General features: G+C 45.4%; 1 protein-coding gene across 1 annotated transcript in view; it reads right to left on the bottom strand.

Moving 5' to 3' along the window:
- Positions 1-14,757, bottom strand: part of LOC115005260 (5-hydroxytryptamine receptor 2A-like) — a 45,941-nt gene extending 31,184 nt beyond the window's left edge. Inside the window, exon 1 of the mRNA XM_029427056.1 lies at positions 14,289-14,757. Coding sequence (XP_029282916.1) covers positions 14,289-14,757 — 469 coding nt within the window. The remainder of the gene's footprint in view (positions 1-14,288) is intronic.
- Positions 14,758-16,007: the final 1,250 nt, after the last annotated feature.

Here is a 16,007-nt window from a genome sequence, read left to right as displayed (position 1 = left end):
TGAAAACTGTAAACTTCATTCGGGCGCGTGGCCTGAATCACCACCAGTTCCAGCTGTTTTTGAAGGAGGTGGGCACGGAGCATGGAGATGTGCCGTACCATACAGAAGTAAGGTGGCTGAGTAGGAGCGCGGTCCTCAAACGATTTTTTGAGCTTAGGGAAGAAATTGCTCTTTTCATGCAAAGTAAAGGAAAACCCTTGCCTGAACTGTCAGATCCAAACTGGCTGTGTGATTTTGGTATGTTGTGTGACACAGCGGAGCATCTCGCCCAACTGAATCAGAGGCTGCAGGGCCGCAAACAAGTCATCACGCAGATGTCCGACATGATCACAGCTTTCCAGCGTAAACTGCCCCATGGAAATCATGGGGCAGGACAATCTTACCCACTTTCCTGTCTGTCAGACCATCTCAGCCTCAGTTTCTGGGCTTTTCCATCTTTGCCAATCCTTTCACCACCGACGTCGACAGTGCGCCCCATCTCCTTCAGATGGAGTTAATAGATCTTCAAAGTAATAGTGGCCTGAGATAAAAGTTTCAGGATGCTGCAATCAAGGAATTTTACCATCAACTACCCCCCGTTTTGATGCCACAGCTCTGACTTCATGCTGCCCGTGTTCTGTCCATGTTTGGGAGCACATACCTCTGCGAACAGATGTTTTCAATAATGAATCTAAACAAGACCAATCACAGATCACGCATCACCGATGACAACCTCCACGCTGTTTTACGGATTGCTACAGCGCAAGACCTAAAGCCAGACATATAGGACTGACCAAGGGAAAACGGTGTCAGACATCCGGCCAGAAAACAAATAGGTAAGCATTTTTTAAAACCTGAATTAAAAATATAATAAAGTGTATTTCAAACATAAATAAGCACAGTGTAATATGTGTGCAATTTAATAATTGTGCTTGCATTTTGTTTTGTGTTTGTTGTTATTTTCAGAACATGATCAATGGATGAGGATGGTGTGTGATATTGTGTCCGAGGGATCCACTTGGTGTGTTCAAGGCCGAGCAGCATCACCTCATCAACTTCACCCAGAACTTGACCAGTATAGTTGTGAACTGAGACAACTCATATTGTTATTTTGAGTTAATTATATAAACTACTTTGTATGAGTAGAAATGTACTCAGTGTGTTTACAGGCGTATGTGTTCACACAGCGAAATGTTTACTGATTTATTACGGATTTATGTAATAATAACACAGAGCAATGTGCTTACATATATTTTTACATTTATGTTACTGCATTTACAATATTTGTACATTTCAATAAATAATAATCAAATACAGAGACAGTTATTTAACAATATGTTAAGAATTAGCCCTACACACACGGTGTGCCCTACAAACATGGTGTGACCCTCCACACACAGTGAACCCCTACACACACACAGTTCAACACACTTCCAGAACATTGCTTGGATGGGCGTCCATGTGAGGACGTAGCTGACGGGGTTTGGATAGAAAAGTGAGTTTGGTCCCCGGAGAACGAGCCCAATGTGCTCGATCCAAATTACAGCGTGCCAAAGCAGTGTGTCATCATAAGCCCTAATTATTCTACAGTAATTACATGCTGCTCTCAGGAGGAAGAAGAAAAGTTTAACTATCGACAGCCAGGGATGAGAAAGTCTTCTACTATTGACTACAATACTTTTCAGATTACATTACAAAATAAAACCAAAAGTATCTGCATAGATTATTATTGTTATTCTTTAATGAGTTGGTTGATCCCTTTCCAGTTTGCAAACCTGGCAACCGAACCTCGTAGACGAGATGTTTTTTCCTCTTGTGATGGAGCAATGCTAGCAGTTTCCCCCTGCTTCCAGTCTTTGTGCTAAGCTAAGCTAAACATGCCCTGGATAAACAAAGATGGTGATTTAATAATGAAAGTAATTTCAGATATTGTTTTAGATGCCTCTCTGGGAACCATCACCTTATCGTGGTGGAGAGGTTTGTGTGTCCCTATGAACCTGAGAGCTGTGTTATCTGGAGCCTAGTGCTCCTGGTAGGGTCTCCCACGGCAAATTGGTCTCAGGTGAGGGGCCAGACTAAGAATGGTTCAAAAACGACTTCATGAAAGAAAGGGAAAGGAAAGGAGAGACCCTGCCCGGAGGAAGCCCGGGGCCCCCGTCTGGAGCCAGGCCCAGAGGGAGGGCCCGACAGCGAGCGCCTGGTGGCCGGGTTTGCCACGGAGCCCGGTCGGGCACAGCCCGAAGAAGCTACGTGGTGCCTCCCATCCATCCATCCTGTGGGCCCACCACTCATGGGAAAAACCGCTGGGGTCGGGTGCGCTGTCACATGGGTGGCAGTGATGGTCAGGGACCTCGGCGGACCAGACCCGGGCAGCAGAGGCTGGCTCTGCGGACGTGGAACGTCACCTCTCTGTGGGGGAAGGAGCCGGAACTAGTGCGAGAGGTGGATCGCTACCAGTTGGATCTGGTGGGGCTTACCTCCACGCACAGTCTTGGCTCTGGAACCGTACTCCTGGATAGGGGTTGGACTCTATTCTTCTCCGGAGTTGCCCAAGGTGTGAGGCGTCGGGCCGGGGTGGGGATACTCCCTAGCCCCCGGCTGAGCGCCGCTACGTTGGAGTTTATCCCGGTGGACGAGAGGGTCGCCTCCCTACGCCTTCGGGTTATGGGGGGGAAAACTCTGACTGTTGTTTGTGCCTATGCCCCAAACCGCAGTTCTGAGTATTCGGCCTTCTTGGAGACCCTGAATGGAGCCCTGCAGGGGGCTCCAGTAGGGGACTCCGTAGTCTTGTTGGGAGACTTCAACGCACACGTGGGAAACGATGGAGACACCTGGAGAGGCGTGATTGGGAGGAAGGGCCTCCCTGATCTAAACCCGAACGGTCGTTTGTTGTTGGACTTCTGTGCTAGCCATGGAATGGCCATAACAAACACCATGTTCGAACATAAGGATGCTCATAAGTGCACATGGTACCAGAGCACCCTAGGCCAAAGGTCAATGATCGATTTCGTAATCGTATCATCTGACCTGAGGCCGCATGTTTTGGACACTCGGGTGAAGAGAGGGGTGGAGCTGTCGACTGATCACCATCTGGTGGTGAGTTGGATCAAGGGGTGGGGGAAGACTCTGGACAGACCTGGTAAACCCAAACGGGTAGTGCGGGTGAACTGGGAACGTCTGGAGGAAGCCCCTGTCCTGGGGATCTTTAACTCACACCTCCGGCGGAGCTTTTCAGCCATCCCTGTGGAGGTTGGGGGCATTGAACCTGAGTGGGCGATGTTCAAAACCTCTATTGCTGAAGCTGCGGTGATGAGCTGTGGTCTCAAGGTCTTAGGTGCCTCAAGGGGCGGTAACCCTCGAACACCATGGTGGACCCCGGTGGACTGAAGAAGGAGTCCTTCCAGGTTATGTTATCCGGGAGGACTCCGGAAACAGTTGCAGGGTATCGAAGGACTAGAAGGGCGGCAGCTTCTGCCGTGTCAGAGGCAAAGCAGCGGGTGTGGGAGAAGTTCGGAGAAGCTATGGAGAAGGACTTTCGGTCGGCACCAAGGTGCTTCTGGAAAACCATCCGGCACCTCAGGAGGGGGAAGCGAGGAACCATCCAAGCTGTGTGCAGCAAGGGTGGGACCCTGCTGACTTCAACTGAGAAGGTTATCGGCCGCTGGAAGGAGCACTTTGAGGAACTCCTGAATCCGACTAACACGCCCTCTATGGTTGAGGCAGAGCTGGAAGATGATGGGGGATCATCGTCAATTTCCCTGATGGAAGTCACTGAGGTAGTCAAACAACTCCACAGTGGCAAAGCCGCAGGGGTTGATGAGATCCGTCCAGAAATGCTGAAGGCTTTGGGTGTTGAGGGGCTGTCTTGGTTGACACGCCTCGTCAACATTGCGTGGAAGTCTGGGACAGTGCCTAGGGGTTGGCAGACCGGGGTGGTGGTTCCCCTATTTAAAAAGGGGGACCAGAGAGTGTGTGCCAACTACAGGGATATCACACTTCTCAGCCTCCCTGGTAAAGTCTACTCCAAGGTACTGGAAAGGAGGGTTTGGCCGGTAGTCGAACCTCTGATTGAAGAGGAACAATGCGGATTCCGTCCTGGTCGTGGAACAACGGACCAACTCTTCACTCTCGCAAGGATCCTGGGGGGGGCCTGGGAGTACGCCCATCCGGTCTACATGTGTTTTGTGGATCTGGAGAAGGCGTATGACCGGGTCCCCCGGGTGATACTGTGGGAGGTGCTGCGGGAGTATGGGGTGAGGGGGTCACTTTTGAGGGCCATCCAATCCCTGTACGCCCAAAGCGAGAGTTGTGTCCGGATACTCGGCAGTAAGTCGGACTCGTTTCCCATGAATGTTGGCCTCCGCCAGGGCTGCACTTTATCACCAATCCTGTTCGTGATTTTCATGGATAGGATATCGAGGCGTAGTCGTGGAGGAGAGGGGTTGCAGTTCGGTGACCTGAGGATCTCATCGCTGCTCTTTGCAGATGATGTGGTCCTTATGGCATCATCGGTCTGTGACCTTCAACAGTCACTGGATCGGTTCGCAGCCGAGTGTGAAGCGGTTGGGATGAGGATCAGCACCTCCAAATCTGAGGCCATGGCTCTCAACAGGAAACCGGTGGATTGTCTACTCCGGGTAGGGAATGAGCCATTACCCCAAGTGAAGGAGTTCAAGTACCTCGGGGTCTTGTTTGCGAGTGAGGGGACAATGGAGCGAGAGATTGGCCGGAGAATCGGAGCAGCGGGGGCGGTATTACAGTCACTTTACCGCACCGTTGTGACGAAAAGAGAGCTGAGCCAGAAGGCAAAGCTCTCAATCTACCGGTCGATCTTCGTTCCTACCCTCACCTATGGTCATGAAGGCTGGGTCATGACCGAAAGAACGAGATCACGGGTATAAGCGGCCGAAATGGGTTTTCTCAGACGGGTGGCTGGCGTCTCCCTTAGAGATAGGGTGAGAAGCTCAGCCATTACGTTGAAAGGAGCCAGTTGAAGTGGTTCGGGCATCTAGTAAGGATGCCACCTGGGCGCCTCCCTAGGGAGGTGTTCCAGGCACGTCCAGCTGGGAGGAGACCCCGAGGAAGACCCAGGACTCGGTGGAGAGATTATATCTCCTCACTGGCCTGGGAACGCCTCAGGATCCCCCAGTCGGAGCTGGAGGATGTGGCCCGGAGAAGGGAAGATTGGTGTTCCTTACTGGAATTGCTGCCCCCGCGACCCGATCCCGGATAAGCGGTAGACGATGAATGGATGTTTGGATGGTTTTAGATGTGCACAGACTTATTAACCCACATATTGTTATAAAACTTCTTAATGAAATTCATCATTTTTTACATTTAATTTTCTCAGTTTTAGTTCCAACACTGCTACCTTTTTATGATGTTATACTAAATATAATAATAATATAAGACATTTTACAGTTGTCTGCACTCTTATTGTAAATGGTTTCTATATCATGCCAAACCTCAGAAATACCTTTTATATTTAATTTCTTCACATTGTAGCCTGAAAAGTTTCTGACGCCTTTTTTCTTTTCAAATTCTGCTTTATTCACCAAAAATAAGATAACATTTCAATAAAGAAGAGAGATGTATTATGGTTTTAGTATCTCTGCATCCTGAGAGTGGAGGTTTAGAAAACAGCATTTATAGTAAATAAAGTAAGAATGACTGAAAATAAAGCTTAATGGTTTTTAAAGGGGCAAAACTTTCTTGAGGAGAACTTCAGGACTCGTAACACGTAAAACATCATTTCAGGAAACGTACAACATGTATAATACATCGTGCACCTGATTGCAGATGGAATTTAAACTACGAGCCACATTTCCATCCTGATAAAAGCATCTCTGTCACACGCTCCCCCTACTGGTTATGATGTGCTTTACACTACGTCACTACTTAGTAAACCAGATTCAGTATGTCTCGATACAAAGTATGTCAAATGCAAGATGTCCTACTGCAACCGGTCACATTTTGCAAAGTGCAAACCAGCAGGTTTTCTGACCCACAATCCTTAGCTCTATGACGAAGTAGTTTGTCCTAATTGTAAACATACTGCATGCAACAGTACATGCTTTGTAGGGCAGCTGCAGTACGTACTATAAGGATGAAAGAAAAAGAACGCAAAGTAAGTTTCCTTGTTTTCCATCATTCGTGGTGAATGGTCAGAAGATTTATTGTTTACAAAAGAATAAAGTATTTTTTTCCTTTCTTCTTGACTTGACTTGACTGTTAATTATGTTGGACTTCTTTTGTAAAGAGATTTTCTTGGGGTCTTAACTATCGGCACTAATCTCTCTGTCACTATCTATCAGTCTTTATGCAAAAACACTATTGTTTTATCAAACTAAACCATGTTCTGTCTGGATAAAGGTCAGTGGAACTTTTCTTTATCACTGAACCAATCTGCTGCCCTTCTTCCAAAGTGTGTATTATATAACACGTTATTGAATTTGCTATAAATCGACTTCCGAGCATGCACTCACCCCCCCCCCCCTCCTTATTCTGGCATTTCCCTTCCACACGGTGACCTTTTGCCCTGCTGTCTCACATCTGGCCAGCAGAGCCTGATAATGGCGTTGCTCTTTTGTTTGCATCTGTGTCATTTTGTTCCGTCTGGTCATGCGAGAGAGGAGAAGGCTGATCATTTGAACGCCTGCCTGCTCCTGCAGCTCTGTGTCTGTATTGTGCTCGGGCTGCTTTGTGCTCCACTCTGCAGCTCAGAGACACAAAAAGACAAAATCTCTTCTATCTCATGCAGTTGAGCGCAACACTCGGGACTCTGCATCTCTCTCTCTGCCCACATCCCTTCGTCATCCTTTCTTCTACCGAGCGAGGAATTAGAAGTTATTTTAGCTCAGGGTGACTGCCTCGTCAAGCGGCCGAGACACCAGCGTCTGAGGACGTCTCCACTGTTGCGTAAGACTTCCTGTTACGCCCGCCCTACTTCTCAGGGTAAAATGTGAGCTGAGATTATTAAAGCCTAAACTGAGCCTGTCAGACGGATTTCACTGCAGAGCAGCAGAAAGCAGGATTTCCTTCGTTATTTAACCTTTTCTGCTTCTTCTCAGCTGTTGATCCACGTGTCTCACAATCATGTCATCGTGTAATCACTTTATCTGTAACGGCCCTGCAGGCAGGAAGTCCAGCGCGGCCGCTGGCTGTGTTTGCTGATCCCTGGAGTGTCTTGCTAATTAAACTCAAAGTGCAATAAGGACAAGCTCCATAAGAGTAAGATCTGAGCTGATAGAATTGTATTCATCTGAAATGTTTTTGTACCAGTATAGATGGTGAAATAAATACTGTAGAGGACGTAGAGTCGGCCACGCTGCAGCATATCAACATCCTCACAACGTGTGATATCTTACAAAAGTGATTTTCATTTTACAGGCGAGTGTCCAGCAACACGTGTCCACTTCCGTTGCTTCCATCAACACTTTTCTAAAAAAACTTCCATCACAGGAAACTACTTTAGGTTTAGGAAAAGATTGTGATTTGGGTTAAAATAACTGCGGAAGTATGAAATTTATGTGACAAATAAATCAAGCCGGGAAAACTCTCTGCCCCCTCTTTTTATTTATTTCTCTTAAAAAACATTTCCCTCTGTGGCTCCTCGACACAAAAACCTACACAATGAACTGCACCTTCACTAACACCCCCCCCCTCAATGAACTAAGTGGGTTTATTTATATAAAAAGAGAAAAACAACGGTTGGCATGCCTCACATCCAGAAGTGAAAATATTTGGTGATGTTGTTAAATCTGGTTTATTGCAGGGCTGGTATACGCTGCATTAGTTTCAGCTCGGTGTACCTAATGATTCCTGGATTTAGATTTACCCAGGTGGTGTAGCTGGTCACACACTTATTATTTGTATTTATATATAATATGTGTGTCTTCAGATTTCATGACAGTTTTTCAGATAGTCTTCCAGAAACTGAGTTTTTTAAAGTGTGTCATGTCAGATTTGGGGTTTCAATGTCTCGGGACGGCTCTGCAATATATCAATCAATCATTATGCTGTTACTGTGCTCGTAGTTCCCTGAGTAGCAAAGACCACAGTGGCTCAACGTCGATAGAAGATCCAGAGAACTGACATACGGCTGATCTAGAGAGCACATAGAAACACATTACTTGTTTGTGAATAACTGAACCAGCACAGGATTCAGAGGCAGTGCTCGCTTTGAATCAGAAGACATGTGGATTTGTTTAAAGAGTGAATCACAGAGAAGAAACAGAGCTTAATCTTTTTAGTAAATCTCATCCCACACAGCTGCCCGTCCACAGAAAGAGGACAAAACCTGAGAATTGTGTCTGTCTGAGAGGAAACATAAGGACGGAGCGAGGGAAGACGGTAACCACAGCAGAGAGGAGGAAATGAAGCTGAAATTCAGAAACATCAGCATGAGTTATTTCTGTGTCTCTAAAGAGCAGGTGGGACTGGATCAGGGGATCGGAGCTGGACTGGAATACTGCGCTCCCATTGGTCCTCGGGTTTTCACGGTTGCCTCTGGAGACCAAAGAACCAAAAGGCCGACAGAGCCAGACGCATTGATCACCGAGCAACTGCATTACAAAAGCCTGTCCGGAGGTTCGTTCTGAGTGTGTGAGGTGTGCAAGCGCACGACAAACTGATGCACTTATGTCCAGCGAGCTTAAACCACTTAAGGTGTTTGTATTCTCCTCCAGATCAATCAATCGGGCTGAGTTGTGTAACGTAAAATGGTTGGACTGAAGGTCACTGACGAAGTAAGACACGTGGAGATCTGCTAATTTCACATCTGCAGCAGCGATCTGATGGGATTTAAGAAATAAATCCTTTTTAAAGGATTAGGAATAACATCATGAACACAGATTACTGGTGCAGAAATCTAATTATTTTACGAAATCCATCCATTAGTTGTTGAGATATTTCAGTCTGGACCAAAGCGGTACTTTTTCCTAAAAACATGACGGTCTCCAGAGTTTCCTCGAAGACGTGACGACTGTTGAGACAGGATGCTTCACGGACTCCTTAAAATACAAGTTCTTGCTGATTTTGTGGGGCTGAACGAACACTTTAAAAGTTATTTAAAAAAAGAAAATAACTTAGAACTATAAATATAACTTCTTATAATCTTTACATTTGGCCTCTACCTTACTTTACCCGGCGGCAGGGAGGACACAAACTATAAACCAGACAAGGATCAACAGTTGACAAGCTCTTGTGAAAGCTCTTCTTCTCTCTGTCCTGAGCAGACTGCACTGACTCACTATCACCTCTAGAGGAACACGTGGTATTACAGCCTGGACGCAGCGCAGCTAGCTGTTAGCATGCTAACTCCAGGAGACATCTCTGCAACACACAGACATCTTTAACATCAACACTGTGACCTCTTCACACTCTGTTCATAATGTTAGTTCATGTTTTAATGATTTAAGTTTAAATTCTGGCACATCTTACACATTGAACCTTTAAAAGATGAGTTTGGGTTTGTTCTGTGCAAAACAAGTTAACATGATGACAGGACAGCAGACAGTCTTCACACCTTCCGTCGCAGACTGAAAACCCATCTGTTTCGACTGCACAAAAGAAATGAACTGTTCTTTGTATGTTGCACTTGTATTGGTTTGGCTTATTTATAGCTAATAGTTGAATTTGTATTCTATTGTTTCTGTATGTTGCACTTCAAACTGGCTTATTTGAAGACAGTGTTCACTGATTCACGATTGTATTTGAAGCTATTGTACTTACAAGATTCTTGCTGTTCGGAGTTGTATCTCCAGGATTGTTTGCACTTTTTGTACGTTGCTTTGGACAAAAGCGTAAGCTAAATGAACTGTAATGTAATGTAACATGAGACTTTAGGATGTTTCCTTGTCGAGCTGCAGGGAACACGTCTGTAACTGGAAGACATGAACACTCACTTCAGATGTCGCAGTGCATTGGAAGCATATTATAAACACTGTTCTGATGTTTACATGTGCAACTGTTTTAAGATTAACTGTGAACCTGTCCTTTAAGATCAGTTGTCTGATGAAGCTCTAACTCTGGCGCTTTGAAATCTTTACATTCGTACTGTAATCAGTAATTGTTGCTTTGGCGACAGTGTTTCCACTTTTTGTCTGTTTTTCAGAGCCCAATGGAACAGAAGTGATTTTAAACCAACGCACATGAAGGTTTTTGGAGGAATTATATTGGAACTGACTTTTCAATGATTAAAGAACAAAAGCAACACCATTTCTATTTGTGAGTTCTTGTTTACAATTCAAGTTTGCCAATAAAGTTTCTCTCTGAAGGATTCTGCAAGTTCTGAAGTTCCTAAACGTTTCACACTAAATGTAACTCAACTGAGGGAGATTATTTCTGCCTCCAAAGCTGCTCAGCCACTGACAAATGTGACAAACTGCAAAGATTATGTTGGAGTCTGCTGTATGCTGACCTGAGTCAGTCTGCAGTGAGCCTTCCCCTTAAAATGACAGATTGTATTTCAAAGTGCCATCAATGTCTTTGGGGAAATCGTGGCTGTTTAATTCCTGCAAAGAAATCACCAAAATATTCAGAAACCATCTGTTAAAAGAAGCCAATCACGTTCAGATGGTAATAGAAGCCTTCAAATGTACATCTTCAATTATCATGGGTGCAAGTTCTAGTTGAGTGAAACCTTAAGTTATTCAAGCTCTTTAAACCACAGAAAAGAGTGTCTGGAGGATTTTGTCATGTGAGGAAGCGCATCAGTCTGTCAGCTTTAGTTTGACAGCTCGTCCCCGGGGAATGCACAGCAGAAACAAAGCGAGGACTGGAGAAAGAAACCAAAACGTCACAGTAGGAAACGGTATTTGCCAGTTGTAGTGTCATGTGTAGCAGTGAGGGATAAACCTCTTTGTTCACAGTGTCCACACAGTAGTTAGGTTAATCCCAAATTTCCCAAGACACTTGAAATGTTTGTTTTAGCCAAATAGATTGTAGAATAAACTGGACCTCTGAATCATCACTGGACCACCTGACGAGACAAACACAAAACTGATAAGCTGGTCCATATTTGACGAGCTCAATATTCCCCTGACTTCAGATCTGCAGGAGGAAACCTTGAGTCTGAGACGTGAAGCCGAAGCAGAAGAGCCTTAAAGCTGCATTCTCTGTAACCTCCAGTAGGGGGCGACTCCTCTGGTTGTACGGAAGTCTATGAGAATCCATCACATGGTAGATATTTAATAACAAAGTGGTGCACCAACGTATTTCTTCTCTAAAGAGGACATTTTGTTCTTGGGCACTCAAGAAAATTGTGATTACAGGTAACTACAGTTTCAAAGAGGGCTCAGAGTTACATCTTCTTCTGATCCGCTGCATGTCCACTGTTCTTATTGTTGGCCCAGAAACACTGATAAGGCACCGAGCCTCCACCAGCAGGTATTCTACATCGGACTGGACAGGCCTTGTGCTTTATTCTCACTGAGCTCTAAAGGTAAAGGACTGCAGTGGGAATCTCTCAGCAGCGAGCGGTTTGATCTCTGCTGCAGGTGGGAGCGGGCAGTCAAAAGTAAACTGCGGGTCCTGGGATTGAGCTAGCACTACCCACAAAGATGGAAGTTAAAAAGAAGATTAAAGCGGGTCATTACAATACCAGAGTGAAGCAAGGCATGTCTGACATTTGGAGAAATGTCTCAGTGGTTACTGGCAAAGCTTGAGACAAACTGGACCTGACAATGTGCACAAGTGTTGATCACCAACGGGCACGCGCTTTTAAAGCAATGGCTTTATCCTTATTCATGGTTTCATACTATGTTGTAAGGTATCGTCCCATCTGGGCGTTATTGAAATGACCACGTGTGACTTCACTAATAATAGTTTAATCTTCGCAGCCATGACCTCAACCACAAACGGATCTGTGGCCTCATTAACAACCGTTCACCTCGTCTCTGGGTTTGCTCTATAACCTCTCATGGCCACCATCTCTCTCTTTGCTTCTCACCATGAAACCATCCTGTGTTTTCTCTCCGAGTCAGAAGAAGAAAGTGAAACGCTGTCACCATGCAGCAACACGCGGAAATAACTGCACCGTGTGTTTGGTGTCGGCGTGTTTAATGACTTCTTTTGTCTTCTCATTAAAGAGCGGGAGGGCGAGTAATAAGCACTGGAGGTCGTTTTTTGGGGAAGCGCTCTTCCATCTGACTAATTTACCGCTGCTCGCTTCATGCAAATGAATTTGCTACTCGGGGCTTAAAGCTCCTTATGTGAGCAGCGGCTCATGACATTTCCAGAGACGCAGAGGGAAGCTCAGGGAGGCAGGAGAGCGAGGATCAGCTGGGAATGGGCAAGAGTAAAGGACAGAGAAGGTGTGTGTGTGTGTGTGTGTGTGTGTGTGTGTGTGTGTGTGTGTGTGTGTGTGTGGTGTGTGTGTGTGTGTGTGTGTGTGTGTGTGTGTGTGTGTGTGTGTGTGTGTGTGTGTGTGTGTGTGTGTGTGTGTGTGTGTGTGTGTGTGTGTGTGTGTGTGTGTGTGTGTGTGTGTGTGTGTGTGTGTGTGTGTGTGTGTGTGTGTGGTGTGTGTGTGTGTGTGTGTGTGTGTGTGTGTGTGTGTGTGTGTGTGTGTGTGTGTGTGTGTGTGTGTGTGTGACAAATAAACAGAAAGGTATTGGGAACAGAGGAGAAATGCATTAATCAGCATCCTGAAGCACCAGGGCAGTGACAGCAGTGATCAGACTGGACAGAGAAGTGCTGCAGGTCAGAGAGTTATTGTCCCTGACAGTAAAGTCAGACTTTAAACATGTATCAGCCGGTTGATAGATAGATATTCATGTAAGTTAAAGTTAAGTTAAAGCTACCTGATGGATTGGCACCAAATACTGTGCAGATATCTTCCTGACCGGGAGCGACACCATGAGCTCGACTTTTTATTTGTTCCGATGGATTGCTGTGACTTTTCATACAGTGCCATACATGTGTACAATACCTGAAGGAATAATGACTTGTGTTTACTGATAATCAACACATGCTAGCACGCTAACATGCAAAGCTAAGATGGTGAACCCCAGCGAGGCCACTTGTTGGGATGAAATGTGATGTAAGACGTTGACCAGGTTAATGTTGTGCTCAGTAAATACTTCTCTGCTCTAATGTAAAACCTGTTTAACTGTAGTTTCCGCTAAACACTTAACTTTCACTCATTTCTACCTGATGAATCGAATAAATAAAAGCAGATTTTAAAACATGAACGTCTCGTCCCCATTTTAACCTTTAAACTTTGAATATATTTGGTGCCGTCTGCTGTACTCCGGTCTGTTTTGCAAAGAGATTAGCTGATTAAATAAAGGTTATATATAATATATTATACTTTATATTTCTTATGCAAAGGCAGAGTGCAGAACATGTTTATACCCAGAAGGCAGATTGTTGCCCGAGGCAACGCGTCAAACATCTGGTTTATTATTAACTCATTGTACAGTCTGAAGACGTCATCATTACAGGTTGACCTCAGCAAAAGTAGTTAAAGGTTAAATAATCTTAACTCAAGGTCTTGCTTGAGACGTATTTGACCGCCTGCTGTCACTGGATGAAATCTGAACCATTCTTCTTGAACCTTCCTGTCTCAGTTATCGTCCCTTTCATTCATCTCAGTACATGCAACGGTTTCTCCACTTTGTCCATCGAAGCTCCAAACAAACACAACGATGCTGAGCACCGTCAGGTGGAAACCACTGGAGGCCACAACACAACTCAAACACCTGATGTCAACAGAGCATTAAGTATTAAAGGAATACTGCACCCACTAAATGATCCTCTGTGATCAGTTTCTCTCCACGGTGAACCAAGAATCCAAAGACAGAAAACAATTTTATCTACGGAAGCCCAAAACGGCCACACATTGTATTAGCCTTGTTTTAACGTTATAACAAGTTATTAGATGTTATGACATGAATAACATGTGTTTACAAACTCTCCCACAAGAGTAATGAAGACTCATGTATCCAGTGGTGTGTCACTACTCCACTCAAAGCTTGTTTGAGTTTGTAAACAGATGTTTCTGCTGTTAAACGGCTTCGTTCACTTCACTTTATCAAAGCTTCTCTCGCATTTTGGATTCTTTTTTCACCGTGGAGGCAGGAGAGAATTCAAGGTCACACGGGGGAGTCATTGAAATAAAAATGGTCGTTTTGTGTGTGAATTATTGCTTTGAAAGTAAATTCATGTGCTTTGTGTTCTTCATGCTGAGACTTGAACATGCAGGCAGGCTTGTGCAGTCACACAACATCCAACACGCTGTGGGGACGAGCTGTGTGCCTGTGAGCAACACACCAAATGTCAACTCAATTTCAGTGTCACTCAAAGCTTACCGTACAGAATGGTCACCATGGAGACCGGCATGACCAGGATGCCTAGGAGCATGTCGGCGACCGCCAGAGACATCAGGAAGTAGTTAGTGGCGTTCTGCAGCTTCTTCTCCAGGGACACCGCCAGGATCACCAGGATGTTCCCCATGACTGTGACGGCGATGATGACTAGAATCAGCAGCGCCGCCCAGTTCTTCTCCGCCGCCATGTCTTGACACTGAGAGGCGTAAATCCTGACACCCTCCTCGCCGTAAACTCCCCCGATGTTACGGGACGACCAGTTCCCTAACTGCACGTCGATGCCGTTAAGCACGGCGTCATTACCACCACGACACCCTGAGTTTGTCACGTTTTTGATTCTCAGGGTGCTTTCCTCGAATCCACGTGGGGACCAAGTGTTGGACTCCAGAGTTACGGCTCTGATGGTTTTAAGCATCAGCTCTGACAGGTTGCCGCCACCACGCAGGTTCATGGTGGGGGCTCGTTAACGCCGTCAGAGACAGAAGCGCCTCAGGACCGCTGCCTGGAAAATGGGTCAGAGTGGAGGAAGAAAGAGGAAAGTCTTGTCATCATTTACTCGCTCTCCATTTCCTTTCCCCCAGGTGAACGCCATAAATACACCACTATTTATCACTTGAGTAATTGTTATTTACTCCATCGTCTGTCGAAGGATCAACAGATGAACCGCGAGCAGAAATAGCAGACTGCTGAATTCAGCACAACACAAAGAGCAGCTGGACGATGCTGAAAGGATGAAAACTCATTCACCTGGTTAATGCCGAGACAAAAACAACAGAAAGAAGTTCCACTTCCGCTCAAAATGCTCCAAACGTTGATTTTGACTCACATGTTTTCAGTCTTTTTCTTCTGAAAAACTCTTCTCATCTTCTGATTATAGAATCCATTTGAAGTTGGAGCGACGGGGGACACAGTTGCAGGTTTCTCATCCTTGAAGTCTGCACTCATCATAAAAACATTAGACCCATCTGAAGTCTTGGATCTTACAAATCTGAATTTCATCTCCTCCAAGGACCTGATTGTTTTGTATTGATCTTCGTGATGCAAAGAGCACGTTAGAGAACAAGCACCGATCATTGCATTTCCACCCTTAAAGGACGAAATGAACACATGTGTGACGCAGAGTTTTATACCTGTGTGAAGGTGGATTAAACACACACTACATACCTGCACAGATGTATTTACTCAGCGTGTGTGTGCGTGTGTGTGTGTTCATGGATGTGTGTGTAAATCCTCAAGTGTCCTTGTCGTCATGTCTCAGCTCATCCCTGCACCTGTGAGAGTGCGTCGGCAGCCGACAGAGATTGATGTCAAACATGATGATATTTGATGTGTGTGTGTATGTGTGTGTGTGTGTGTATGTGTGTATGTGTGTGTGTGTGTGTGTGTGTGTGTGTATGTGTGTGATACACAAAGACTAACTTTCTCCTCCTTCTTTTCTCCACACTCAGTTTGGCGATAAGAAAATGTCCTGACTCGCAGTAAAAAAATCCTCTTTTCCAAAAACAAAGTCAGCCGAGGTTTTAAATATTCATTTAGTTTCTCCTCCACGAGCCTTCAGTGGAAAATGTCGGTCAGTCTCCAAAATCCTCCACAAGCCAAACGCAGGTCTGGGTCAGTATTCCTTCAGCTGCAGGAATCTTCAGTTTGTAAAAAAAAACCTCTTGAGGTAATTCCACATCTCTGACCTACAAGAAAAGAAAG

The sequence above is a fragment of the Cottoperca gobio genome, unplaced genomic scaffold (assembly GCF_900634415.1).
Source record: "Cottoperca gobio unplaced genomic scaffold, fCotGob3.1 fCotGob3_289arrow_ctg1, whole genome shotgun sequence".
Classification (NCBI taxonomy): domain Eukaryota; kingdom Metazoa; phylum Chordata; class Actinopteri; order Perciformes; family Bovichtidae; genus Cottoperca; species Cottoperca gobio.
This window is presented reverse-complemented; position numbering and strand designations above follow the sequence as displayed.